The sequence below is a fragment of the Xenopus laevis genome, chromosome 5S (assembly GCF_017654675.1).
Source record: "Xenopus laevis strain J_2021 chromosome 5S, Xenopus_laevis_v10.1, whole genome shotgun sequence".
NCBI classification, from domain to species: Eukaryota; Metazoa; Chordata; class Amphibia; order Anura; family Pipidae; genus Xenopus; species Xenopus laevis.
This window is the reverse complement of record NC_054380.1, coordinates 133,218,147-133,245,517: the sequence shown is the minus strand read 5'-3', so window position 1 is coordinate 133,245,517 and position 27,371 is coordinate 133,218,147. Positions and strand designations below refer to the sequence as shown.

Below are 27,371 nucleotides of genomic sequence, written 5' to 3'. Positions count from 1 at the left end.
GGGTCAGTGATCCAGTTGAAGGCAAATCATTCAAGAACTATAGAAAAGTACAAATGAAGACCAATTGAAAAGTTGCTTAGAGTTGGCCATTCTATAACATACTAAAAGTTCACTTAAACTTGGACCACCCCTTGAAGAGGCATAAAGGTTTGGGCAAGAAGTGGCTTCCCTTAAATGCAGCACACTGGGGGAAAAGGTTTATATCAGTGGTCCCCAACCTTTTTCGGCCTGGGGACCCGTGTAGAGCCAACTTTTTTTGCAAGGACCGGGGAGGGGTTGACGTCCAATTTGGCCTCGTTAATTGTCCCCTAGGCTCGGTGGCCCAGTTCAAGACTGGCGGTTGAGGGGCCCCTACTTTACATTACACTTTACTTGGATACATAATCCTGATTGGTGGAACAGGTATCCATAATTAAAGCAAAAAGCTTATTAATTCCCTTCTTTGTCTGTTTATGTGGATGAACATGTAAAGGCTGAACAATAATTCACAAACACATTTATTCAATAAACTGCAAAACAAAAAGGGGCTTCTAAATAACAGTTGCTGAGTGATTCCAATACTAAACCAGCCTGTAGAATAAACTTCTGGATAAATCCATGTACAATGCAGGGCTCAGTGATGGTGGATAAGTGATTTTGTTTCCTGAATAGACAACACGCTGGGGTAAATCAAATTGCTGGGGAACACAAGGAATGGGATCCGGGGCACCCACTAGAATCGCGATTTCCTAACAATAAAACCTGTTGTTATCCAGAAAGTGTTTGGCCCTATTCCCGTTGCCGAGGGGTAGAGTTCTTAGGGGTTATTTCCTTGGAAGGGTCACACCTCCATCCAGGTCAATATTAAGTATCTTAAGTCTTGAAGTTATGACTTTCTTTGTTAAATGTTCCTCTTATTCTTTGCCTGCAATAGAAACAAATGCAGTTATATAGTTGGGATCCTGTCATCGAAAAACATGTTTTTTTCCCCAAAACACATCAGTTAATAGTGCTACTCCAGCAGAATTCTGCACTGAAATCCATTTCTCAAAAGAGCAAACAGATTTTTTTATATTCAATTTTGAAATCTGACATGGGGCTAGACATATTGTCAATTTCCCAGCTACCCAAGTCATGTGACTTGTGCCTGCACTTTAGGAGAGAAATGCTTTCAGGCAGGCTGCTGTTTTTCCTTCTCAATGTAACTGAATGTGTCTCAGTGGGACCTGGATTTTACTATTGAGTGTTGTTCTTAGATCTACCAGGGAGCTGTTATCTTGTGTTAGGGAGCTGCTGGTTACCTTCCCACTGTTCTGGGGGAAAGGGAGGGGGTTGAGATCACTCCAACTTGCAGTACAGCAGTAAAGAGTGATTGAAGTTTATCAGAGCACAAGTCACATGACTTGGGGCAGCTGGGAAATTGACAAAATGTCTAGCCCCATGTCAGATTTCAAAATTGAATGTAAAAAAATCTGTTTGCTCTTTTGAGAAATGGATTTCAGTGCAGAATTCTGCTGGAGCAACACTATTAACCGGTCCATTTTGGAAAAAAAATTTTTTTCCCATGACAGTATCCCTTTAAGCTACACAACCAGACTGAGCAACACTATGGGGGGAATTCACAAAAGGGGTGATATTGAGACAAAATAAAAGTGGAGATCGAAATTGTCAGATTTCCGGCCATATTCACAAACATCTGTATCCACTTCTTTGAATTTCTCTTTTAAACAGAAAAGTTTCCAAATAACAGAAAAGTTTCCAAATTTGGTCTTTCACGCCACATTTTTTCTGAATTTGTCCTTAGCTCTTCCTAAACCTGTGAGTCTGCCGTCAGGTGACTCTCGGCTCTACATTTGCCTTGTACTAATGAAGTGCCTTTCACAGAACAGATTCCCTGCCAGTTTTAAGGGACACTGTTATGAGTTTTAGGATGTCGTTTTTTTTTTAAGTATTTTATTTATTGTATTTTGCATTAACAGACGGTAGGAAAGAAGAAGAAGAAAGAGAAAAGGAGAGGTCTAACTTGTACCTTGAAGTTTACATCATGGTGATCAGAGATAAGCTATAGAGTAGTAGGTGGGACCTTCTAAAATCTTAGCATACGAGAGTTGTAATGCTAGCACCAAACATAATGAACAGTAGGTGAGTTACATTAGTTCTTAACTGGTTAATTAAACAGATAATTGGTTAATTAGAGGCCTCAATTGCATGAATGTCTAGCCAGGGGGTCCAAATCTTTTCAAATTTCGATGGGCAGCCCCTACCTTCGTAGTTTAATCTGATTGCAGGTAAGAGTGGGTTGACCAGGTTAACCCATTGGGCCGTTGCAGGTGTCGTATTCCCCATCCAGCGCATGACTATCAGTTTTTGTAGCGTATAATAGTAAAACCCGAGCTAAGGATCTAGTTTTGTTCATGGGGAATTGATCCTCTAACATCCCCAAAAGGCACAGGGGCACATCTATGCAGTACATACGTTTGGAAAGTCCAGGTTGTCCTCCAAATATTGAGTTCTATTTCTCCAATAGCTTTGTATTGGGGGACATTCCCAACCAGATGAAGAAATGAGGCATTAGCTGTTTGGCATCTTGGACATTTGGCTGCTGGACAGCCCCCCATCTTTTGAAGTTTCAGAGGGGTGATATAGGTTTGGTGGATGAATTTGAACTGGACCATGATAGAGATTAGGTCACTATAAACTGTATCTGTGCCTTCCTCCCAGTTGTTGTCCACTAATGATGGGAGAGTATGTTGCCATTTGGCCTTCGCTCTAGCGTACGGAGGGGGAATGGAGTCAAGAAGAGCCTTGTATAGACGAGATGTTAGCTTTGTGGCTCACGCATGATCGGTTCTATTGAGGGGGTTTTATATTCTTCGTTAAGTCAGCCAAATTTGAGCCTGAAAGACATGCCTCATTTGTAGGTATCTGTAGAGTTGTACAGGACGATCACCGACTTTAGCTCGTATTTGCTAGGATGTCGTTTTATTTCTAAATGACACTGTTTACATTGCAAATAATTCACTCTACAATATAAAATGTCATTCCGGAGCCAACAAGTGTATTTTTTTTATTTTTTTTTGTTCAGGTAAGTTTTTATTTGGATCTTCGGCAGGAGCGGCGCAGCTTCGGTGCTGTCAAGGGGGGCGTGGCTATTTAGAAAAGTGCAGCACATCCGGGCCCCCCCGATACAATAGTTACCTCTGTGCCCCCCTGATGGTGGCCCTGAGTGTGACCACAGCTCTGCTCCCTGCACTGTGTGCTCCTTGCAGGGCTTAATAATTCAGCCCTAATTCTTAACAAGCAGTAAAAGCTTGAGCTAGTGAAGGTCAACCTAAAACATTTGCACAACAGATTGGGGCGCAAACCCTGCCACACACACTAAACATGTGAATGAGGAGGACTCTTACCTGCTCTTTTGTCTGATCTCACTCTCTATGTAACCAAAGGGAGCCTTGACCCACTCAATCCCATTCATGCCGTGCCGGCCCAAAGGAACCTGTGGCAGTTTCTTCATGTTCAGTTCATGGATTTCTCTAGCAGAATAGATTCTCCCTACAGGCAAAGATGATATTCACCACATTTGGTAAATAGCCATACATTTTGATTGCCTTTTTTATTTTTTGAACTCTTTATCTAAGTTTGATTTTTCATTTTCATATCATAACGTCCTTACCTTCACATTGTACATATGAGAGAAGACCAACAATTTACACATTAGCTCATGCTAAACATATTTATAGACATAGATTTTAACTACATATATATATATGAATCAAATCAAGTTTCACATTCCCCACCCCCCGAATGACAGCGAGAGCAGGCCCCCCATTTACTGACACTCTCAACAACTCAGTATTGCAGGTTGTTTCACATGTGTAACCAGATGAATGTGCTTCCAAAAGGCCTCCTGGACAGAGTTAGGGAGTCTTTTAAAGGGATTCTGTCATGATTTTTATGGTGTAGTTTTTATTTCTAAATGACACTGATTACACTGCACATAATTCACTCTACAATATTAAATTTCATTCCTGAACCAGCAAGTGTATTTAGTTGTAATATTGGTGTGTAGGTGCATCTCAGGTCATTTTGCCTGGTCATCTGATTTCAGAAAGAGCCAGCACTTTAGGATGGAACTGCTTTCTGGCAGGCTGTTGTTTCTCCTACTCAATGTAACTGAATGTGTCTCAGTGGGACCTGGATTTTACTATTGAGTGTTGTTCTTAGATCTACCAGGCAGCTGTTATCTTGTGTTAGGGGCTGCTGGGAGGAAAGAGAGGGGGGTGATATCACCAGGGCTGGACTGAGAATAAAAATAGGCCCTGGCATTTCAGGTACACAGAGGCCCAAACAGCCCCCACCAGCCCACTAAATACTGACTTTCTATGGAACCATACAGCAGCCCCTCTGGCATTTGCCAGAACTCACAGATTGCCATTTCGGGGCCTGGATATCACTCCAACTTGTAGTACAGCAGTAAAGAGTGACTGAAGTTTATCAGAGCACAAGTCACATGACTGTGGGCAGCGGGGAAACTGACAATATGTCTAGCCCCATGTCAGATTTTAAAATTGAATATAAAAAAATCTGTTTGCTCTTTTGAGAAATGGATTTCAACGCAGAATTCTGCTGGAGCAGCACTATTAACTGATGTGTTTTGAAAAAAAAAAAATTCCCATGACAGTATCCCTTTTATCATCCAGTCTCCCAATTGGCTGCACTTCACCACTTCCAAATGTCCTCCTCTGTCAGGTGTAACACATACATGCAGACAAGTGGGGCAGAAGTGCCTAAATGAACCCCAGTAACAGAATGAGCTGCCAAAGAGATACCTGTTTCACAGTGTAATGTTATGCTCTCCTCTTCAACTCTCCTCTGACTCTGCTGTAGAAGAGGGTCGAGGAACTGTGGCATGAAAACCTATTGTGCACTCAAAAAAAACCCAGATTTGTGTTATTTCTGATGAAAGGTGCTGTGTAGAGTTTAATTTTTTCATATTTTAATCGGAACAATAACTTCATGGTATAAATAACCGGCAGCCATGAACCAAGCCCAATCACTGATCCCACTTACCCGGAGGTATTGCTTAGAAATCTGATGAGAAAAGGGGTCGTACTCTGTGGAATCGTAATCTCTGAGAAAGACGAAACCCTACAGCCGGTACAAGAAAACAAGAAGAACAATAAACATCCAGATGTATCCATGTACAGTAGCAGGGTTATGTGATTACATTATAAACAAGAACTGGATTATAAACTATCATATTGCATTTTTACACATATAAGAGTATAGTGATTTTGATATGATGTGTTGCATAAGATTAGATCTCTTTAAAGTAGGTATTTGTAGAGGGTGCAACTGTCATAAATTATCAATAAGTTTATTATAAGGTAATTAAATATATATACGGGTCTGTATTCCTTGTAAATATCCGTTGCACTTAATGAATATAGCTCCCAGTAGTGGGTATGTTATAAGTGGGTAAGATAAGAGATAAAAATACAAATGAAAACAAATTATAAAAGAACTGCCTTAAGGGTTAAAGGTAAATAAGAGATAAATGAGAGGTTATTAATCTATTCAGGTCTCAGACAGCAAGAATCTAGGTATAGAGTGTGGCCCTGTAGGCTGGATATAATATCGGATCATAATGCATCTGATACGGGTGGTTGGATCGCGGGGCTGCATACACGCACAGATGTGGCCGCGAATCGTCAGGATTTTTTAACCTGCCCGATCAAGATCTGCCCAACTTTAGGCCAAATATCGATCAGGAAAGTCGGTTGGATGGCCCCACACACGGGTCAATAAACTGCCAACTCGGTCTGTCTGCAGCTTTTATCGTATGGGGGCCTTAATTTAACAGCTTATTTGCCCGTGTGTGGGGCCAACCGACGGACTTTCACAATCGATATTTGGCCGAAAGTCATGCAGATCTCGATCGGGCAGGTTAAAAAATCCTGTTGATTCGTGGCCGCATCTGTGCGTCTATGCGGTCTCACTATCCGACCACCCGTATCGGATGCATTATGAGGGCCCACGATTGGATCCGCCCTATATCACTTCAATGTGGGCATATCGGGGAGAGATACGCTCGTTTGGCAACATCGGCAAACAAGCAGATCTCTACGTCTATGGCCACCTTTATTCTATTTAGGGATGCGCCGAATCCAGAATTCGGTTCGGTATTCGGCCAGGATTCGGCCTTTTCAGCAGTATTCGGCCCAATCCTTCTGCACGGCCGAACCGAATCCTAATTTGCATATTAGCGTTACTTTTTGTCACAAAACAAGGAAGTATGTTTTCCCCTTCCCACCCCTAATTTGCATATTCAAATTCGGTTTGGTATTCGGCTGAATCTTTAGCGAAGGATTCGGTGGTTCAGCCGAATCCAAAATAGTGGATTCGGTGCATCCCTAATTCTATTCTATTAAAATAAATTTCAATTTGATAAATGTGCCTCTTGGTGTCAAAATTCACACATTCAAATTTTAATCCGCCAATGGGATTTTTCACACCTCAACCATGGAAACTGTTGTAATTCGAATATTTGTCACCTAAAACCTAAAATTTACAAGTAAACGGCAGAGGTCCTTTGAACCATTTGTTTATTATGTTTATTGCCTTCCTGACATTCAAGTAAAAAAAAAAAAAATTCACATAAATTCAAAATTCAACCTTTGATAAATCCGCCAAAGATTCTCTTACTTGGTAACTGGGCCAAACAAGTGGATCATTCGGCTTTATTCTTTTACAGGTAATCTTTCACACGCACCTTTTTATTGCAATACTTCAAGTACTGAGCAAGGACAAAGCGCCTCCTTCTCTCTATGTCTCTTGCTGTCTGTGCATCTACGTAGCTCTGGATGGTCTTCTGTAAGGGATCTGATACGCGCTCAGTCCACCTTTTGTGCTGCATCTCTTTCCTGCGCAGTTCCAAGTCGTCTGTTTTCTTCAGATACTTTGTCAGGCTCTGAGAGATAAGAATGAATGGGTATGAGATCCTGCCACAGATTCTGTTATTATACAGAGGAGAGGTACTGTCAGGGTCGCCATCAGGGGGGCACAACTGTACCGAGCCCGGTGCTTTAAGGGGGCTTGGCTGCGCTGAACTTCCTGGATTAGCCAGGCCCCCCTTGCATCGTCGGAACCCACCAAAGTTTCCGAAAGCCTCCGAACTCCAAAAGACAAAGAGACGAAAGCCACAAAAAGAGCCGAAAGCACCGTTTGGAGCCGAAAACCGTTTAAAGACCTGAGATTGGGCTCGAAAGCTACAAAAAGAGCCGAAAGCCTGCGATTGGACCCCGAAAAGAGCCAAAAGCAGAGGAAAGAGCCGAAAGCTGCAGAAAGAGCCGAAATCCTCCGATTGGACCCGAAAGCCACAAAAAGAGCCAAAAGCCGCAAAAAGAGCCAAAAGCCACTGTATGGAGCCAAAAACTGCGGAAAGAGCCGAAAGCCTCTGATTGGAACCAAAAGCTGGGAAAAGAGCCGAAAGCCTATGATTGGACCCAAAAAGAGCCAAAAGCATAGAAAAGAGCCGAAAACTGTGGAAAGAGCAGAAAGCTGCAGAAAGAGCCAAAAGCCTCCGATTGGACCTGAAAGCCGCAAAAAGAGCCGAAAGCCTCCGTTTGGAGCTGAAAGCTGGGGAAAGAGCCAGAAGCCTCCGTTTGGAGCCGTAAGCCAACAAGTGTACCGGAAAGCCACAAGAAGAGCCGAAAGCCTCCACTTGGAGCCAAAAGCCACAGAAAGAGCTTAAAGCCTCAGATTGGACCTGAAAACCACAGAAAGAACCAAAAGCCGCGAAAAGAGACAAACTGTTGGGAGCTGAAAGCCTCCAAAAGAGCTGAAAGCCTCAGATAGGACCTGAAACCCGCAAAAGGAGCCGAAAGCCACAAAAAGAGGCAAAGGCCTCAGTTTGGAGCTAAAAGCCAAATAAGAGCTGAAAGGCTCCGATTAGACCCCAAGAAGAGGAGAATGAAGAAGACCTTTAAAGGACAAGGAAAGTCTAAAATAGAATAAGGCTAGAAATGCTGTATTTTGTATACTAAACATAAACATGAACTTACTGCACCACAAGCCTAATCAAACAAATGATTTATGCTTTCAAAGTTGGCTACAGGGGGTCACCATCTTGTAACTTTATTATACATCTTTGCAAGACTAAAGGCCCCCATAGACGCGACGATTCTTCTTTGCGAAACGACCGATTTCAGCGCAGCCCGACCGATTCGTCAAATTATCGTGCGGTTAGTGGGATTCAAACGATCGTACATCTTACGATTTTTCGTCCGACATCTGCCAGGAAATTGATCGGCCAGGTTAAAAAATCTTTGTCGGTCCCAGTACAATCTATGGATGTTTGCAGGGCCAAGCAGGCAGCTCCCCTTTGTTTTCCTGGTAAATTGGTCGTTTTAGTTGATGGACAGTTCGAACGTTCGTACGATGGTTCTCAGAAGATCTTGGTCTCACGATGTGGATTGGGTCTGTTGAAAATCTGTACATCTATGGCCAGCTTAAGACTGTGCACATGCTCAGTGTGGTCTGGGCTGCTTAGGGATCGTCATAAACAAAGCTGCTTGAGTTCTGCATGGCTGGGAAGTAAGGCGGGGGCTCCCCCTGCTGTTCATAAGTTTGATTGTTTCCCTGCAGAGCAGTTAGGGACCGTCTGACAATTCCTATCCACAGCAGTAAATGAAGGAAGAATTTCACTGCATACAGTCAGGTTTCTTATAAAAACGATACACATTTTTTAATTCAAGTATATTGGAGATAGTTTTTTTTTTCATTAAAGAAGGCAAAAATGGGATTTTATTTTTTGCCTTTCCTTGTCCTTTAAAAGTTAGTTCCACTGAACACCAATGGTTTTTTTGTTATTATTTATTTTTTTTATACCCTGGCCACTGCTTTTTGAACTTTTATGGGGGACAACGGCCACCAATGTTTTTAAAAAACTTTTATGGGAGACCCTGGCCATCAAATTTTTATTTTACTTATAGGGGGCCCCAGAAAATGTTGTTGTAAGGGCCCCCGTGATATCTGATGGCGGCCCTGGTTACTGTTAACAACCAAATTATGTAGAGCTGGCCAAAAAAACACTTTTCTTACAGAACAACCATTAATCCCAATAACCCAACCAACTGTCTTACACTGAGCAAGCCTTCTACACGACTTCATATGGAAAGTACGGTGTCACAGGGTGGGACAAATTTTCTATCTTTTATGTTCTTGAGTAATCGTATGATGAGGGTCTCCTTTGTTTCTTTTTTTTATTTTAATTACTCATTGGGTTTGCACCAAAGATGGCAAAGATCAATGCAATGCATTGTGGGTGCTTTCCAAGACTGTTAATTGGCTCCTGATAACACTAACTGTGTATGAATGTGATAGAACCTTAGCTTTTAAGCTCAGCTGGGACAGGGACTGATGGGAACAGATAATCAGCTAATATTCAGGACAGCCCTCTTAACCTCTTACATAATGTATATACTAATTTATTGTACAGCCCTGCAGAATATGTTTATGCACTTTATAAATATGTGCTAATAATTAATCTAATAACGGCTCCTCTTACCTGGTTAAAGTGATGCTCCACATCTAACAGATGGTGCATTGTTTCTCTAATCTCTTGATTTTCTTCATCAATGAGCAGCTAGGGAAATAAAGGCCAACAGTGAATTATAAATATATGAAATTAGAAGGAAACCTAAAAGGGACAATGGTACCAGAGACGTCCTATACTTTTTATTAAAGGACCAGTAACATCAATTTTTTTTTTATAAAAAATTTGTTAGTATAGATCGAAAAAAAACCACCAAGCCAAATGAAACTTTAAAATTGCAAAGTCTTTATTAAAAAATAACTTACAGAAACTCCACTTCCGCTCCTCTTCAGAAAAGGCGAAAGGGCGACGATGCATCGTGCGGCGCTGGATTTCTCCTCCCTGGCTATCTCCGATATTCTTCTGACAGCATCTGGTGGGCTCACAGGCAGTTGTTCTCCTGGCAGTCCAGTCCCATTGCCTTCCTGCTCTTCCTCCGGCCTCCTCTGCAGGGCGCCCCCTGCAACTTCAAGCCTTGGTGTTCCTCTTGTGATGAAGGCAATGGGGCTGGACTGCCAGGAGAACAACTGCCTGTGAGCCCACCAGTGCATCTGACTTTCCAAGGACCACGGCTCCTTCAGATGCTGTCAGAAGAATATCGGAGATAGCCAGGGAGGAGAAATCCAGCGCCGCACGATGCATCGTCGTCCTCTTTTCTGAAGAGGAGCGGAAGTGGAGTTTCTGTAAATTATTTTTTAATAAACACTTTGCAATTTCATAGTTTCATTTGGCTTGGTGGTTTTTTTTTTCGATTTATACTAACGAATTTTTTGTAAAAAAATTTTGATGTTACTGGTCCTTTAAGAGCAGGATTTCTGTTGCACTTTTTTTGAGTTTCCTATAATCCACACAAGGCCTGGGGCAAAACAGATTACTTGACAGCATCAATAAAATGTAGGCCATTCCAACCTGCAGCCCTTCAGCTGATCATGAATCACAGACAAATCATGTTGGGGTGCCTGAGAACATGGTTGTGACAAGAGCTGAAGCAGGATAATGAGTATTCATGGGCTAGAAAAGTGTGCAGCCTTGTTTCATACCTGGATATTGGGTTTGTGTGCCAGCCAGTCCCGAGCCTTTCTGTTGGATGCAGTAGACATGATTCTGCCCCCAGGACTTGAGCGAGTTCTTACACAGCCACTGTCTCTGGAATACTCTTTTTCCTAGGGTTTTAATAAATAAAATGTTGATCTTGGGAGTCATTTAGAAGCTCAGCTCAATATCAAAGGGATTCTTTCATGATTTTTATGATGTCGTTTTTATTCCTAAATTACAGTTTACACTGCAAATAATTCACTGTACAATATAAAATGTCATTCCTGAACCAGCAAGTGTATTTAGTTGTAATATTGGTGTGTAGGTGCATCTCAGGTCATTTTGCCTGGTCATGTGATTTCAGAAAGAGCCAGCACTTTAGGATGGAACTGCTTTCTGGCAGCCTGTTGTTTCTCCTACTCAATGTAACTGAACGTGTCTCAGTGGGACCTGGATTTTACTATTGAGTGATGTTCTTAGATCTACCAGGCAGCTGTTATCTTGTGTTAGGGAGCTGCTATCTGGTTACCTTCCCATTGTTCTGTTGTTTGGCTGCTGGGGGGGAGGGGTGATATCACTCCAACTTGCAGTACAGAGTGACTGAAGTTTAACAGAGCCCAAGTCACATGACTGGGGGCAGCTGGGAAACTGACAATAACTCCAGGAATAACTCCAGGGCTGTCATTTTAGTGAAACTAACTATAGTAAATTGGAACTATCGCATAAAATGAAAATTTAATATACTCTTCCTCATACTGAAATAAGAAACGTTCTAAATACACTCAATTAAAAATTCTGTACCGTTTCGGAAATAATCAATAATCAATATTCACTACTTTCTCTTCATTCTGTCTTCTTGCAGCAGTTGGGAATCAGATGAATGATCCAATATATCTTATAGGGGGGCTCCTTTCCTAGCCGATGTATTAGAGCTCACTCAAATAACGGATTCCAGTACAAACAAAATGTAACAAAATAACTGCCTTTTGCACAAATCCTGCATGTAGAGAGACATGATGCCTGGTGATTTTAATAGAGTGAGCTCTAATACATCTTCTAGGCAAAAGGAGCCCCCCTATAAGATATATTGGATCTAACTGTCAATGAATATCTGACACCCAACTGCTGCATGAAGAGAGAATGAAGAGAAACAGATGCTGAGAGAGGGATAGTGAAGATAAACTTGATTATTTCAGAAATGGTACTGAATTTTTAATGGATTGTAATAAAAAAAGTTTCTTATTTCAGTATGTTAAGCTAATATGAAATGTTCACAATAGTTCCCCTTTAAGTAACATAAAACTGCCCTGCACTAATCACACAAACAGTATATATCAATGAGAACTATTTTGCAAGGGGACTTTGGTTCTGCTTTTGAGTAAAGAATTGGTTTAATAAATTATCCGTGTATTGTCTGACATCCACCCCCACTAGTTTCATATACAAAAGGCTAAGAACAAGGACAGGCCCAGGCTTGCAGATTCTCAGCTTATAGAACAATGGTCTGCCAGTAGCCATAACAATCTGCCAATGAAACGTCTCGTGTCTGACACACACTTATAGGGGGCAAGTAGGTTATTGTAGCATTGTCTGCTAATGACTGTCATTAAATGTCTCTATGTACTGAGAGTCTGTCACACAATGAACAATTACTATAGAGAAAACAAGAGGCGTTTCTTAGTTCTTACCAGCTTAAAGAAACAGTAACACCAAAAAATTAAAGTCTTTTAAAGCTGCTGTGTAGCCATGGGGGCAGCCATTCAAGCACAGGATACACAGTAGATAACAGATAAGTACTACTATAGTTTATATAAACAAGCTGCTGTGTAGCCATGGGGGCAGCCATTCAAGCACAGGATACACAGTAGATAACAGATAAGTACTACTATAGTTTATATAAACAAGCTGCTGTGTAGCCATGGGGGCAGCCATTCAAGCAAAGGATACACGGTAGATAACAGATAAGTACTACTATAGTTTATATAAACAAGCTGCTGTGTAGCCATGGGGGCAGCCATTCAAGCACAGGATACACAGTAGATAACAGATAAGTACTACTATAGTTTATATAAACACGCTGCTGTGTAGCCATGGGGGCAGCCATTCAAGCACAGGATACACGGTAGATAACAGATAAGTACTACTATAGTTTATATAAACAAGCTGCTGTGTAGCCATGGGGGCAGCCATTCAAGCACAGGATACACAGTAGATAACAGATAAGTACTACTATAGTTTATACAAACAAGCTGCTGTGTAGCCATGGGGAAGCCATTCAAGCACAAAATACACAGTAGATAACAGATAAGTACTACTATAGTTTATATAAACAAGCTGCTGTGTAGCCATGGGGGCAGCCATTCAAGCACAGGATACACAGTAGATAACAGATAAGTACTACTATAGTTTATATAAACAAGCTGCTGTGTAGCCATGGGGGCAGCCATTCAAGCACAGGATACACAGTAGATAACAGATAAGTACTACTATAGTTTATATAAACACGCTGCTGTGTAGCCATGGGGGCAGCCATTCAAGCACAGGATACACGGTAGATAACAGATAAGTACTACTATAGTTTATATAAACAAGCTGCTGTGTAGCCATGGGGGCAGCCATTCAAGCACAGGATACACAGTAGATAACAGATAAGTACTACTATAGTTTATATAAACAAGCTGCTGTGTAGCCATGGGGGCAGCCATTCAAGCACAGGATACACAGTAGATAACATAAGTACTGCTATAGTTTATATAAACAAGTTGCTGTGTAGCCATGGGGGCAGCTACTATAATTCAAGAAAAGGACCTAATAAATTCATTAATTATAAATAATAATTAATAAATGAGCCTCTAAGATTATGCATAAAACCATAATATACAGACCCAAAAGAATGCTGCCCCTAGTCTGCCAATGCATGGTCAACCTCAGGGTACTAGCTTGTCAGTTAGGGTTGCCACCTGGCTGGTATTTTACGGGCCTGACCGGTAAAAATTATTCCTGACCCCAATGTTATTGATAGGGAAAAAATCTAAATACACAGGAAGGCCGGTATTTTTTCCCAAAAAAGGTGGCAACCCTATTGGCAGTATATATGGAATCTGCAATGGGAGATTGAAATCCTCCTCGCTAATCTCTTTATTTATGCAAGTGCACAGAAATATCCAGGATGGCAACATACTAAGTCTCTGGTCATATAAAACCTTCCCAATGACTGACATGCTGCATTATTTATATGAGAGACAGTAATGCAGAGTAAGGCTGACCAATCCTCTCTTCTCAGTCTGATTTCGGTTGAGGTCATTGTTTTGACACACCCAGCTGCCCACAGAGAAGCCATTCATTCATTAAATATGAACTGCTTTTAACTAGGCAGGAAGACCGATAATTTATAAGGGTTATATTATTATGATACTGACCTGGATAAACCTTTCTAGAGGAACTATAGCAAAAAATGAAAATTCTATATAAGCTTAATCATACGGAAATAAGAAATGTTCTAAGTATAATCAATTAAAAATTCTACACAGTTACGAAAACAATCAAGTTAATCTTCATGATCCCTCTCTCAGCATCTGTTTCTCTTCATTCTCTCTTCATGCAGCAGTTGGGTGTCAGATATTCATTGACAGTTAGATCCAATATATCTTATATTTGTAGCAGATGAATTAGAGCTCACTCAAATAACTGATTCCAGTAGAAACAAAATCTAACAAAATAACTGCCTTTTGCACAGATTCTGCATGTAGAGAGACATTATGGGGGTTATTTACTAAACTCTAGATGCCAAATTGGTATAAAATCCGAATTTTTCGTGAAAATATCACAAATTTTTCGGAATTTATTAAACCCAGAGGATGGAAAAGTCTGAATCAGAAAATCCGGCACCTCAGACCTGTCGAGGTTGCATATAAGTTAATGGGAAAAGTCCCAATGATTTTTTGATGTGCGCTGGGTTTTCGTGCAATACCCTGAAGTTTTCGAAATTTTCGGGCAAAAAGTTTTCGGGTGAAAAAAAAGTGAAAATCGGGTGGAAGTTCCATAGCATTCGTAAAATTCATATTTTTCACGATTTTTTCCCATAAACAAAAATTTCAGGAAAGTGTATTAATGAATAAGCCAAGAAAAACCCTTGCGGATTTGGTCTGAGTTTTTTTTTTACTTCTTTGTCTTGTGACAAAAAGTCACGTGATTTCCCTCCCTGCCCATAATTTACATATGCAAATTCGGATTCGGTTCGGCCAGGCAGAAGGATTCGGTCGAATCCTAATCCTGCTTTAAAAGGCCGAATCCTGGCCGAATCCCGAACCGAATCCTGGATTCGGTGCATCCCTAAAAAATTTAGATAAATTCGGACTTTGATAAATAACCCCCTATGTGATTTTTAATAGAGTGATTAAAAATTTTTAATAGAGTGAGCTCTAATACATCTTCTAGGCAAAAGGAGCCCCCCTATAAGATATATTGGATCTAACTGTCACTGAATATCTGACACCCAACTGCTGCATGAAGAGAGAATGAAGAGAAACAGATGCTGAGAGAGGAATAGTGAAGATAAACTTGATTATTTCAGAAACAATGCAGAATTATTAATAAGAGTTCTTACTTCAGTATATAGAAGCTTATATTACATTTTCATGATAGTCCCCTTTCAATTCATGTACAATCCCCCTCCATCCCCTCCCCTCTTGCCTTCTGTACCCCCTCCCTTTATATTTAAAACGGAAAATGAAGATTATTGGGGGGGAAAATGAACTGTTTTGATCACAGTATAGTCCAGTGTCGGACTGGGATGCCAGGGGCCCCACTTTCCAAATTATTATTCCTCCTCTCCTCATTTCAACCTATTTATTCTCCTAGTCGTTTATATTTACTTAGTCTATTCTTCCATTATTAAGCGTTTTTTCGCATAAAGAAATAGGGAATGACCATGAAATTGGCCACATAATTAGTAGCAAAAGGGCCCACTGGGCCCATCGGGAGTTTTCCGGGTATCCCGTTATACCCCTGGAATGTGAATGTGGTCTCCTTCTGTAAAGTCCACAGGTTTGGGAGAGAACTTGCACCATGACAAGATGTGAAGCTAAACAGTCAGACATTTTCACTGTACGTACTTGATGTTGAGTACCAGGCAGCGAGTCACTGGGAATCCCGTTGCTCTGCATTGTGATATTTCCATCCTTCCTTGGACTTCTGCGTCCTGCCGACATCTCAGATCTACATGTGACCTACACAGAAATACAGCTGCTTTATTAGTTCCTTCTTACTGGCTTACTGAGTGTTGCCTTGATTGTAAGCTCTGCAGAAAGAACGATTATACATTTACACTGCACACAAATGTCAGTGCCCTGCGAGATGCCTGTAGACTGGAGCCGTATGGTTATAGTCTGTAGTGACATTTAGGGGGTTATTTATCAAAGACCGAATTTATCTCAATATTTTCTGCTACAAAATCTGATCAAATCCGCTCGGGTTTTTTCCACTTATTTATTATTACATTTTCCCTAAAATTTGTTTTGCGGGAAAAAAAATCATATTTTCAAATTTTTTTCTGATTTTTTCATCCGATTTTCATAATTTTTTCACTTGAAAACTCCGAAAACTTTAGGGTATTGCACGAAACCCAGCGTACATCAAAAAAATCATTGGGACTTTTCCCATTAACTTACAGTATATACAACCTCGACAGGTATGAGATGCTGGATTTTCAAATTCAGACTTTAAATTCCAAAAAATTCGGGATTTTTTTAAAAGTCCTATTTAATAAAAATAATCACAAATTTTTCATGATTTTTGCATTCGGAGTTTAGTAAATAACCTCCTTACTGGGCACTCAAGTACTGATGTCTGTTGCTGGCCCATGGCTAGTGCTGGACCTAGGTATGGCGGCTTCAAAAATGAATAGGCAGTGCCCCCTAATTTACTGTCTGGGATCGGTTGTGCTTCTTTTTTTTTTTACTGTGTTTCAATATAAAAGTTGAGTTGTTGCTAACCCCCCAAAAAACGAGTATACTGTGGCGTAACTAGATATTATTGGGCCCCATAGCAAATTATTTTTCACCAATATTTTTTGAAACTATATAAATTAGGGTCACATGGGTCCCCTATACCTCCTGGGCCCCCCTAGGTCTGCTTCCTCTAAAGTAACGCCCCTGTGAGTAAAACCTTGTTATACAGTATAATGTGCCCTTTATAATTGTATCTACATTCCTGTTTTAAAAGGACAAAGCTCATGCTGGGGGCCCCAGGCAAATCCCCTTCTCTAGCTTACCCTAAAAAATGGCTTTGCCTGGATAACCAGCAAGTACCTTTTAAAGTTGTTGTTCATCTTTAAATTGACATTCATTATGATGTAGAGTGTCATATTCTGAGACAATTTCCAATTCGTTATCTTTTTTTATTATTTGTGGATTCTGAGTCATTTAGCTTTTTATTCAGCAGCTCTCCAGTCGGCAATTTTAGCAATCTGGTTGCTAGGCTAAAATTGCCCCTAGCAACCATGCCTTGATTTGAATAAGAGACTGGAATATGAATAGGAGAGGGACTGAATAGAAAGATGAGTAAGAAAAAGTAACAATAACAATAAATGTGTAGCCTGGGGTTGAAAGCTGGAAAAGAGTCAGAAGAAAAAGGCAAATAATTTAAAAAAAATTATAAAAAAATAAATAAATAAACAATAAAGACCGACTGAAAAGTTGCTTATTCTATAACATACTAAAAGTGAGTGTAAAAGTGAAGCACCCCTTCAAAGGGATTGTTCACCTTTCAGTTAACTGTCAGTATGATGTAGAGAGGGATATTCTGAGACAATTTGCAATTGGTCTTCATTTTTTATGATTTGAGGATTTTGAGTTATTTCATTTTTTTATTCAGCAGCTCTCCAGTTATTTAGCAGTCTGGTTGCTAGGGTCCTAATTACCTTAGCAACCTTGTCTTGACTTGAATAAGAGACTGGAATATGAATAGGCGAGGGTCTGAATAGAAAGACGATGAATAAAAAGTAACAATAACAATACATGTGTAGCCTTACAGAGCATTTTGTTTTTAGATGGGGTCAGCGACCCCCATTTGAAAGCTGGAAAGAGTCAGTAGAAGAAGGCAAATAACTGAAAAACTATAAAAAAAATAAAATAATGAAGACCAATTTGAAAGTTGCTTAGAATTGTCCATTCTAAAATAATTCATTTAAAGGTGAAGCACACATGATTAAACAACAATAACAATATTAATAACAGATTTTGGGAGCCAAAGCAAAATCATTTTAGAGTCCCCTAAATATTGGGAATAAGTGATCAGACGTCAAGCCCCTCCCCTATACCCCTAAGCCCCTCCCCCATACCCCTGAGCCCCCCAGCAGCCACAAGGTCTCTATAGTTTCTCTATAGTTTCTCTATAGTTCTGGGACTTTGTTTGGAGAAGAGCTCACCTTGGCCCTAGACTAGAGGGGCCCTCCCAGTGGCAGCAGCTCCGCAGGTGCAGGGGAAACTTATCTGCAAGACAAAGAAGACAAAGTGTAAGTAGAAACTGATAAAATAAATAAGTAATCTTCTGCTTTTCCTTCCCTGCCCTCAGCCTGTACCTTCCTGTGAGTAATAAGCAACATATGGTCACTGCTCTTCCCTGTCAGCGGACAATAGCACCACAGCGACGCATCACTCCCTTTTCTAAATGCAACTCTAATAGCGCTAGTGTAACCTTCCGCAGCCTGGGATTCCGCAGCCAGATCCGTATAAAACTCACCACACTAACAGGAAAACTTACAGATACTTTGCTTAAATTATTATACGCGTAACCACAGGCGAACTGACCTAATATGAACGATAGTATCTGTCTCACAAAACTATCCAGTAGCCCACTACACTGAAACCGTATATCATTCCACGACTGACCAAGTATCCTTCCGCTGAATCGCACGGCGTGTAGTTACCATGCCAACGCCATGTTTAGGTTGACAGATGTCGCTCATGGACACGATGTGACTGGCGCGGCGGAAGACCAATCAACTACGCCAAATGTAAGAGATGGGCGGTACAGGGGTGTCTGGACAGCCAATAGAAGCGTCATTTCAAACAGGGGGCGCCTTGGTTAGCACAAAGTGACGGAGAGGGACTGATTTGATTTGTTTATAAGGAGCAGAGCAAGGAGAGGTGAGGAGAGTGAAACTATGCAGTTCCCTAGTCATGTCTATTGCAGCTGCCGGGGGATGTGTTGTTTAGTGGAATTGTTCATCTTTAAAGGAGAACTAACCCCCCTACCAAAAATATTGTCTATAGTTCTCCTTTAAAAGACTTTTTAGTATGATGTAGAGATGGATATTCTGAAACAATTTGCCATTGGGTTTAATTTGTTTATTGTTTGTGGGTTTTGAGTTATTTAGCTTTTTATTCAGCAGCAGTCTGCAATTTCAGCCATCTGGTTGCTAGGCTACAAATTCCCCTAGCAACCATGCATTGATTTGAATAAGAGACTGGAATATGAATCGGAGAGGCCTGAATAGAAAGATGAGTAATAAAAAGTAGCGATAACAATAAATGTGAAGCCTGACAGAGCATGGGGTTGAAAACAGGGGGGTTGTGGGAGCACTCTAAAGGCTTTAAAGTATATATATATATAAGTATAATAAATGCTATTGCATATGTACCCAATTAGGGGTTATTTTGTTACAAAGTTATGATCATAAAATTGATAAGCCACCATACCACGTCAAGGTAAACCCCGAATGGCGGTCCCTAACTTGTTTTATATTTTATGTGCATTTTAGCATTACCTGTAATCAATGTCCGTTGAACGCTGTTTTTTCACTAAGGGCTAAATCCTCCCCAGCCAGCAATCAGGCTTTTAAAGGAGAGATATTCCCAAAACAAACGCCCAATTTTAAAAGCATAGGATCACCACTAGTTTAAAGGGGGGGTATGGGGTGCTACAACCACTGAAGCTATGCCACAGCTTCCGGCTAAATATACAATATCAAAACAGGGGGGTTGTGGGAGCACTCTAAAGGCTTTAAAGTATATATATAAGTATAATAAATGCTATTGCATATGTACCCAAATAGGGGTTATTTTGTTACAAAGTTATGATCATAAAATTGATAAGCCACCATACCACGTCAAGGTAAACCCCGAGCATGGGGTTGAAAGCTGGAAAAGAGTCAGAAGAAAAAGGCAAATAATTATAAAAAAACAAAACAATGAAGACCGACTGAAAAGTTGCTTATTCAATTACATACTAAAAGTTAGTGTAAAAGTGAAGCACCCCTTTAAAGCAATTGTTCACCCTTTAGTTAACTGTTAGTATGGGGGATATTCTCAGACAATTTGCAATTGGTTTTCATTTTTTATCATTTGTGTTTTTTGAATTATTTAATTTTTTTATTCAGCAGCTCTCCAGTTATTTAGCAGTCTGGTTGCTATGGTCCTAATTACCTTAGCAACCTTATCTTGACTTGTATAAGAGGCTTGGATAGGAATAGGAGAGGCCTGAATAGACAGATGAGTAATAAAAAGTAGCACTAACAATACATGTATAGCCTTACATTTGTTTTTTAGATGGGGTCAGTGACCCCCATTTGAAAGCTGGAAAGTGTCAGATGAAGAAGGCAAATAAATCAAAAACCATAAAGAATTTAAAAAACAAATGAGGAGCAGTTGAAAAGTTGCTTAGAATTGGCCATTCTATAACATACTACAAGTTAAATAAAAGGAGAACCACCCCTTTGTATGGAAATATACAAAATTATAGTTGAAATCATAGACATTAATATAACGTGATTGGATGAACCTAAATGAGGCTGCAATGTAGTAGTCCAGGGGCACGACACAACAATTAATGGCTCGCTGTGTAGGTGAGACTGTATCTTAAGGTGGCCATACACGGGCCGATAAAAGCTGCCGACAGACCGGTCCCGCGATCCGACCGCCCGTTAGGCATCGTTAGGATCCGATCGTTGGGCCCTAGGGCCCACGATCGGATCAGCCCGATTTTGCCCACCTCAAGGTGGGCATATTGGGGGGAGATCCACTCGTTTGGCGACATCGCCAAACAAGTGCATCTCTCTGTTTATGGCCACCTTTACGGACTGGTTGCTATGGGTTACTGGACCAGTGCAAACCTTTACCCACCTGCTACCAATATGGCCTAATAATGAAGGGAGTAATGTTATTTTCATGCATGTTATTCCACCATGTCTAATACCTGTTATTACATTTTAGCTCCCTGTAGGGCTGGAACACCATGAACCAGATCCAGAATTTGCTGTACGACTCGCTGATAAAGACTCAGCATGTGGAGGCTGCAGCTCTCATAAGGATAAAAGAGGGTGTTGTGTTCCCTTCACCCCCGCGCTTTCAGGTAAGTTGCATATAATCATATTGTGAGGCCTTGGCCTTGAAACTCTCAAATCCAAATTGGGAATTATCCAAACTCAATTCGAGTTTTAATTCGAATTCCGAGTGGCCCTTTAAGAACTCAAATTCGACTATTCGCCATCTAAAACCTGCCGAAATGCTGGATAAGTCAATGGGAGAGGTCCAGGGATCAATTTGGAGATATTTGCAGCCTTCCTGACATTCAAGTTTTTTTCTCTGAAAATCTGAAAATATAAATAAAATTCGAGTTAAGTTTTCGGGTTGATTAAATTTGTCAGAGCTGAGAAAATTTGATTTTATTATTACATTTGAATTTTGAGTTTATGGGAGTTTAAAATAAATAACATGAATTTGAAATTCGACCCTTAAAGGGATACTGTCATGGGAAAAAATCAAAATGAATCGGTTAATAGTGCTGCTCCAGCAGACTTCTGCACTGAAATCCATTTCTCAAAAGAGCAAACAGATTTTTTTATATTAAATTTTGAAATCTGACATGGGGCTAGACATATTGTCAATTTCCCAGCTGCCCCTGGTCATGTGACTTGTGCTCTGATAAACTTCAATCACTCTTTACTGCTGTACTGCAAGTTGGAGTGATATCACCCCCTCCCTTTTCCCCCCATCAGCCAAATAAAAGAACAATGAGAAGGTAACCAGATAACAGCTCCCTAACACAAGATAACAGCTGCCTGGTAGATCTAAGAACAACACTCAATAGTAAAATCCATGTCCCACTGAGACACATTCAGTTACATTGAGAAGGAAAAACAGCAGCCTGCCAGAAAGCATTTCTCTCCTAAAGTGCAGGCACAAGTCACATGACCAGGGGCAGCTGGGAAATTGACAATATGTCTAGCCCCATGACAGATTTCAAAATTGAATATAAAAAAATCTGTTTGCTCTTTTGAGAATTGGATTTCAGTGCAGAATTCTGCTGGAGTAGCACTATTAACTGATGTGTTTTGAAAAAAACATGTTTTCCCATGACAGGATCCCTTTAATAAATCTGCCCCAATGAGTCAAAATTCCAGGTTTTAACCCAGGGATGCGGCCTCCCTTTGACCTGCTATAATGCTGATGTTTTAAAGGGGTGGATCACCTTTAAATAAACTTTTAGTATGTAATAGAATGGCCTATTCTAAGCAACTTTACCATTGGGTTTTCATTATTTTTTTTTTATATATAGTTTTATAATTATTTGCCTTTTCCCTCTGACTCTTTCCAGCTTTCAAATGGGCATCGCTGACCCCATCTAAAAAGCAAATGCTCTGTACGGCTACAAATGTATTGTTATTGCTAATTAGTATGTCTCATCTTTCTAGTAAGGTCCTCTCCTATTCATATTCCATGGTTACTAGGGTAATATGGACCCTAGCAACCAGATTATTTATAATGCAAATTGAATTGCTGCTGAATAAAAAGCTAAATAACCCATGGGCAGAAGATGGCTGTGTGTTCCACTTACTGCTAATTCACTAGCGGAGGAGCTCAGACACTGACATCCACATGGGTTTCTATAGACATTTTCTTATACTTCCCAGGTACAAGCACAGACAATAAAAACTATAGTAGACGCCTTTAAGAACACATCTGCAATAAGGAAGGAAGGGCTTCAGTTTTGGGACAAGACCTACCAATGTGTTCGGGCTGATAAAAATTCCATCTATGCAAAATGTGTAAGTACTTTTCTTTTAACATTAAGCAATTGCTTTTATCTCCCCACCTGGTCAGTATATCAGTTGGCGCCAAACAGAGGGTGAAGATATTAGAACCATATAGAACCATAACTCGTGCCCACTCACTTAAAGGAGAACTAAACCCTAAAAATGAACATGGCTAAAAATGCTATATTTTATATAGTGAACTTATTGCATGAGGCTAAAGTTTGAGCTTGTCAATAGCAGCAATGATCCAGGACTTCAAACTTGTCACAGGGGGTCACCATCTTGGAAAGTGTCTGTGACACTCACATGCTCAGTGGGCTCTGATTGGCTGTTGAGAAGCTAAGCTTAGGGCTCGTCACTAATTATCCAGCAGAAAATGAGCTTCCCTGGCTGTAATATAAGCTGATGCTACAGGTTTGCTGATTATTCAATTCTGATGCTAATTGCACTGGTTTCTGTGCTGCCATGTAGTAATTATGTGTATTAATTACTAATCAGCCTTATATTGTGACATTTCTATTCTATGTGTACTGTATATTGTGAGTGGCTCCCTAAGCTCAGTAAGTGACAGCAGCACAGAGCATACAAAGTTTACTTTGATGGCATTCTATCAGATGTTTCGCTTCAGCTGAGCTCGAATCCTTGCATGACACACAACTTAGATGTTCTGACAGGCGTTTCCTAAAGGGTCTAATCGTTTTAACCACATATTGTAGGCCACAACTACAAGTGATTAAATAGATAACGTTGTTAGTGCCACAATTGGCATAAAAATGGATCTTAAAACGCCTGGGATTCAATCTACCTCTAAAGTCCTTAGACGGTCGCAAATATTGGCAAGTGCCACATCTGGATCCACCACATCTATAGCAACCCTTGTATCCAACCAGTGGGTGGGTCTGGATGTATCTGATTCTGTAAATAGACTCGGGGACAATAATGAGCCCAAACTGGGTCCCCTCTAAAATGCAAAATTTGGAAACATCTGATAGAATGCCATCAAAGTAAACTTTGTATATACGTCCAAATTATAGACAGGGTAGTAACCAGTGTAGTAAGGGAGATACGGAGTCAACTCTCCTTAGGAAGGAAGCTTTCTGGATATACAGGCTTAATACAGTGACACCCAATTAATATCAATAGAGAGAGAACCTCAATAGAGAGAGAACCTCAATAGAGAATGGGAATTGAATTGCTTCATTGATCGCTAGTTTTGGGATACTATCTTTGCCTCCTTCACCACATTAGGAAGGATTTATCAATTAATTTATCAGCAACTTTAAAGGCTACACTATATTGTCAAAGTATCTCTCAATCTGTAATTTTTGATCGTAGCGCCTGCTGTCTTGTTACTAACTATTTCCGAAATACTACCGTCTGCTGTTACATATCAATTGTTCGCTATTATTATTATTATTATATAAACTATCTGAGATTATCATTTATGATTATTTTTTCCCGTGTTCTACATATGTTTTTTGCCATTTGGTTAATCATATATTAATCTTTATTGTGTGTTCTTTGATTAATAGATAATATATAGTACGTAATAATTTTGCTACATTTGTTACATATAATGTCTTTATTATATTTATTATATGTATTATTATGAATTTTTTGGGATTTAAATACTGCCTAGTCTAGTATGTTTCCATTTGGACCTTTATAATTAGCATTAATCGCTGATCGTGACTTTTAACAGGTGTTTTTCGTGTTCTTAATGGTGAATGGTATTTAACTATTTGTCCAGTAGATGGCGGCCATGCTTCTGATGAAGTGACCCAGAGGTCACGAAACGCGTCAAGCTACGCTTCCCCCTGCCCACTATTTTGTGGTTTTAATCTATATTCCAATAAAGACATCTAAGTTTTACAATATTGGTTCCGAATTTACTCCGACCGAGTATTCCTTTAAATTGTATAGTGAATTAACCCCATTTTGTCATGTACATTTATAAAGAGGGTCACTGTCATTTGAACTTTTGTTTGGGAGGCATTTAAAAAAGTAACCATTCATCCCTTTATTTCTCATTGTGACCAGGATGAAGGGGGACTTGTATTGGTAAAGACAAAGTCGAATATTCTACTTGCGACTTACCGGGAAGGCATGTACCCCAGTGTGTGTGTAGAGGCTGCTGAGAAATTAGGTAAGTGCCTGTCACAGCTGCAGGTTGATTATTTCCTAAACTGGATTTGAGAATGAGATTGAGAAGTTGGAAGCAGTATATTATATAATAAGCCTATGCAGGGTCGGCCTGGCCAGTCGGGGTACCTGGTAAAAACCCGGTGGGCCCCAGCTTTGGTGGACCCTAGGCCCTCTTATCACATTGTTGAGAAATGAAGGAAGATGCAGCACACTTTCACAGAGTGTCTCCCCTGTCCTCCCCTTATGAATACAGTGCTGTCAAACACAGAAAACATTCCATTGATGGGACAGTTCCGAAAACTTCAGGGCACTGGCCTCCAGGATATCAGGAGAAATTCTAGTGCCCCCCCCCCCCTTGCTATTCCAGTTTCAAAATATAAGAATCAGACAGCTGTAAAGGGCAGCAAACTGTAAAGGGCAGATTTATCAAGGGTTGAATTGAAAATTTTAATTTTCAAGTTTTTTTTATGGTGAAAACTGTCAAATGCGACTAGGGAGTTATTCAAATTCAAGTTTTTTTTAAAAAAAAATGAATTCGATTTCCAAGATTTATCATACTCTGGCCCTTTAAGAACTCGAATTCGACTATTCGCCACCTAAAACCTGCCAAATTGCTGTTTAAGTCAATATTAGAGGTCCAGGGATTAAAGGAGAACTGAACACTAAAAATTAATATGGCCAAAAATGGCATATTTTATATAGTGAACTTATTGCACGAGGCTAAAGTTTGAGCTTGTCAATAGCAGCAATGATCCAGGACTTCAAACTTGTCACAGGGGGTCACCATCTTGGAAAGTGTCTGTGACACTCACATGCTCAGTGGGCTCTGATTGGCTGTTGAGAAGCTAAGCTTAGGGCTCGTCACTAATTCATACCTCCCAACATTTTGGAAGTAAAAAGAGGGACAAAACATTTTTGACCACACCCCTTTCTGTGGCCACACCCCCTAATTACCATGTTTGTTTTAATAAATTTGGCAGGTTATGAGTTTGAAAATATTTCTCCTTATCTAAACTGTGTTTTTGTGTCTCAAAATTGTTACAAAGTATCTTATTTGCCCCTGTTACCTGTTCTGGGCTCTCTGCTAAAAGCCAATTAAGTGAGAAACTTTGTTTCTTTTTCTGGCTGTTCAGTGCAGAGAAAAGAGGGACTTTCCAGTACAAATGAGAGACTGCAGATTTAGCTGTCAAAAGAGGGACTGTCTCTCCGAAAAAGGGACAGTTGGGAGGTATGCTAATTATCCAGCAGAAAATGAGCTTCCCTGGCTGTAATATAAGCTGATGCTACAGGTTTGCTGATTATTAAATTCTGATGCTAATTGCACTGGTTTCTGTGCTGCCATGTAGTAATTATCTGTATTAATTACTAATCAGCCTTATATTGTGACATTTCTATTCTATGTGTACTGTATATTGTGAGTGGGTCCCTCAGCTCAGTAAGTGACAGCAGCACAGAGCATGTGCAGTGAATCAGCAGAAAAGAAGATGGGGAGCTACTGGGGCATCTTTGGAGACACAGATCTTTACTGCTAAAGGGCTGTGGTTGCCTTGGGCTGGTACAGAAGCACAAAACATCATGTACAACATTTCTAGCTACTTCTTTAGTTAAGCTTTAGTTCTCCTTTAAGTTTGCAGCTTTCTTGACATTCAAGTTTTTTTCCAAGAAAAGTTTTTAAAATTCGAATCAAATTCAATTTGGGTCGATTAAATTCATTCGAGTTAAAAAAAAATAATTTTTTAATAATTTCAATCGGTATAATTTCGAATTTATATTGCATGAATTAGAAATTCGACCTTTGATAAATGTGCCGCCCCGTGTTATTTTATTAGCAGTTTGGGCACACTCTATTCCCCCCCCCCCGCTATCTCCCCTCCGACCCCTGCTATTCCCACTATGCCCTCCCACCTACCAATGGTCTTGGGTGAAGTGTTCAGGGGCATGAGCTGGTAGCCCCTCAGATGATGATCATTTTGTCTAGATTTTACAATGTCTGTTACATTTCCATATTTCTCATTACATCTTTATACTTTAGCAGTCACATTTTGAAGCTTTGTAATGGGTAGTTCCCACTGAGATGGAATCCATTGAGATGAGCTTATAACCTATAATATTATAAGTAAATGTACATTTTAATCTGTAATTAATGTTTTTCAGGTTCTTATTTCAGGGAGAAAGAAATATGATCTTGAAATAAACAACAGTGGATGAAGATTGCAATTACAGGCTGCTGATTGGTCTGTTACCAGTGACTTCCAATAGTTTCCCATAAACACAGAGCACACAAGAATATGACTACTGTACTCGGGAAAGTTAAAGAATAAAATACAAACAATTTTTCGTTGGTTTTGCAGACCAACAAAATTATTTCTGACAGTGGGAAACTTCTTACTTAGAAAGTCCTTGTATTTGCTCCAAAAAATGTGCCACCTTTAAAGAATGCGTTTTGTGCAATTTGCACTGTAATAACGGACTCACGAAGAATAAAACATTATGAAATAGATTTTTGTTCCATTTATAACTTTTATTACAATTTACATAAGGATTTACCCAGTCCAGTTCGATCACTCAGAATGTATAATTCTT

General features: G+C 40.0%; 2 protein-coding genes across 4 annotated transcripts; one reads left to right on the top strand and one right to left on the bottom strand.

Annotated features, from left to right (window-relative positions):
* Nucleotides 1–481: 481 nt before the first annotated feature.
* Nucleotides 482–18,329, bottom strand: fam228b.S (family with sequence similarity 228 member B S homeolog). Of its 2 annotated transcripts, XM_018265978.2 has the most exons (10): nt 18,189–18,329; nt 18,036–18,099; nt 15,724–15,837; nt 10,615–10,737; nt 9,548–9,625; nt 6,752–6,949; nt 5,050–5,127; nt 4,809–4,896; nt 3,387–3,531; nt 482–904 (listed from the first exon to the last, which is right to left on the bottom strand). In XM_018265978.2, exons 3-10 carry the CDS (start codon nt 15,817–15,819, stop codon nt 853–855), a joined length of 858 nt encoding a protein of 285 aa, XP_018121467.1. In that variant the 5' UTR covers nt 15,820–15,837; nt 18,036–18,099; nt 18,189–18,329; the 3' UTR covers nt 482–852. The 2 variants fall into 2 exon arrangements, with proteins under 2 accessions (XP_018121467.1, XP_018121468.1); XM_018265979.2 differs by lacking the exon at nt 18,189–18,329 and having other exon boundaries at nt 18,036–18,170.
* Nucleotides 18,008–27,371, top strand: pfn4.S (profilin family member 4 S homeolog). Of its 2 annotated transcripts, none has more exons than XM_018265980.2 (5): nt 18,008–18,122; nt 20,821–20,959; nt 22,521–22,655; nt 24,684–24,789; nt 26,943–27,371. In XM_018265980.2, exons 2-5 carry the CDS (start codon nt 20,843–20,845, stop codon nt 26,969–26,971), a joined length of 387 nt encoding a protein of 128 aa, XP_018121469.1. In that variant the 5' UTR covers nt 18,008–18,122; nt 20,821–20,842; the 3' UTR covers nt 26,972–27,371. The 2 variants fall into 2 exon arrangements, with proteins under 2 accessions (XP_018121469.1, XP_018121470.1); XM_018265981.2 differs by lacking the exon at nt 18,008–18,122 and adding an exon at nt 18,416–18,756.

Excerpts from the sequence above, each read along its gene's own strand:
- fam228b.S (XM_018265978.2), bottom strand. The coding sequence starts at position 15,819 with ATGTCGGCAGGACGCAGAAGTCCAAGGAAGGATGGAAATATCACAATG. Across the intron at positions 10,738-15,723 it reads TGCCTGGTACTCAACATCAA|GAAAAAGAGTATTCCAGAGA; the intron begins GTACGTACAGTG and ends TTAAAACCCTAG. Across the intron at positions 4,897-5,049 it reads TTTCTAAGCAATACCTCCGG|GTTTTCATGCCACAGTTCCT; the intron begins GTAAGTGGGATC and ends AGTGCACAATAG.
- pfn4.S (XM_018265980.2), top strand. The coding sequence starts at position 20,843 with ATGAACCAGATCCAGAATTTGCTGTACGACTCGCTGATAAAGACTCAG. Across the intron at positions 22,656-24,683 it reads ATTCCATCTATGCAAAATGT|GATGAAGGGGGACTTGTATT; the intron begins GTAAGTACTTTT and ends CATTGTGACCAG. Across the intron at positions 24,790-26,942 it reads AGAGGCTGCTGAGAAATTAG|GTTCTTATTTCAGGGAGAAA; the intron begins GTAAGTGCCTGT and ends AATGTTTTTCAG.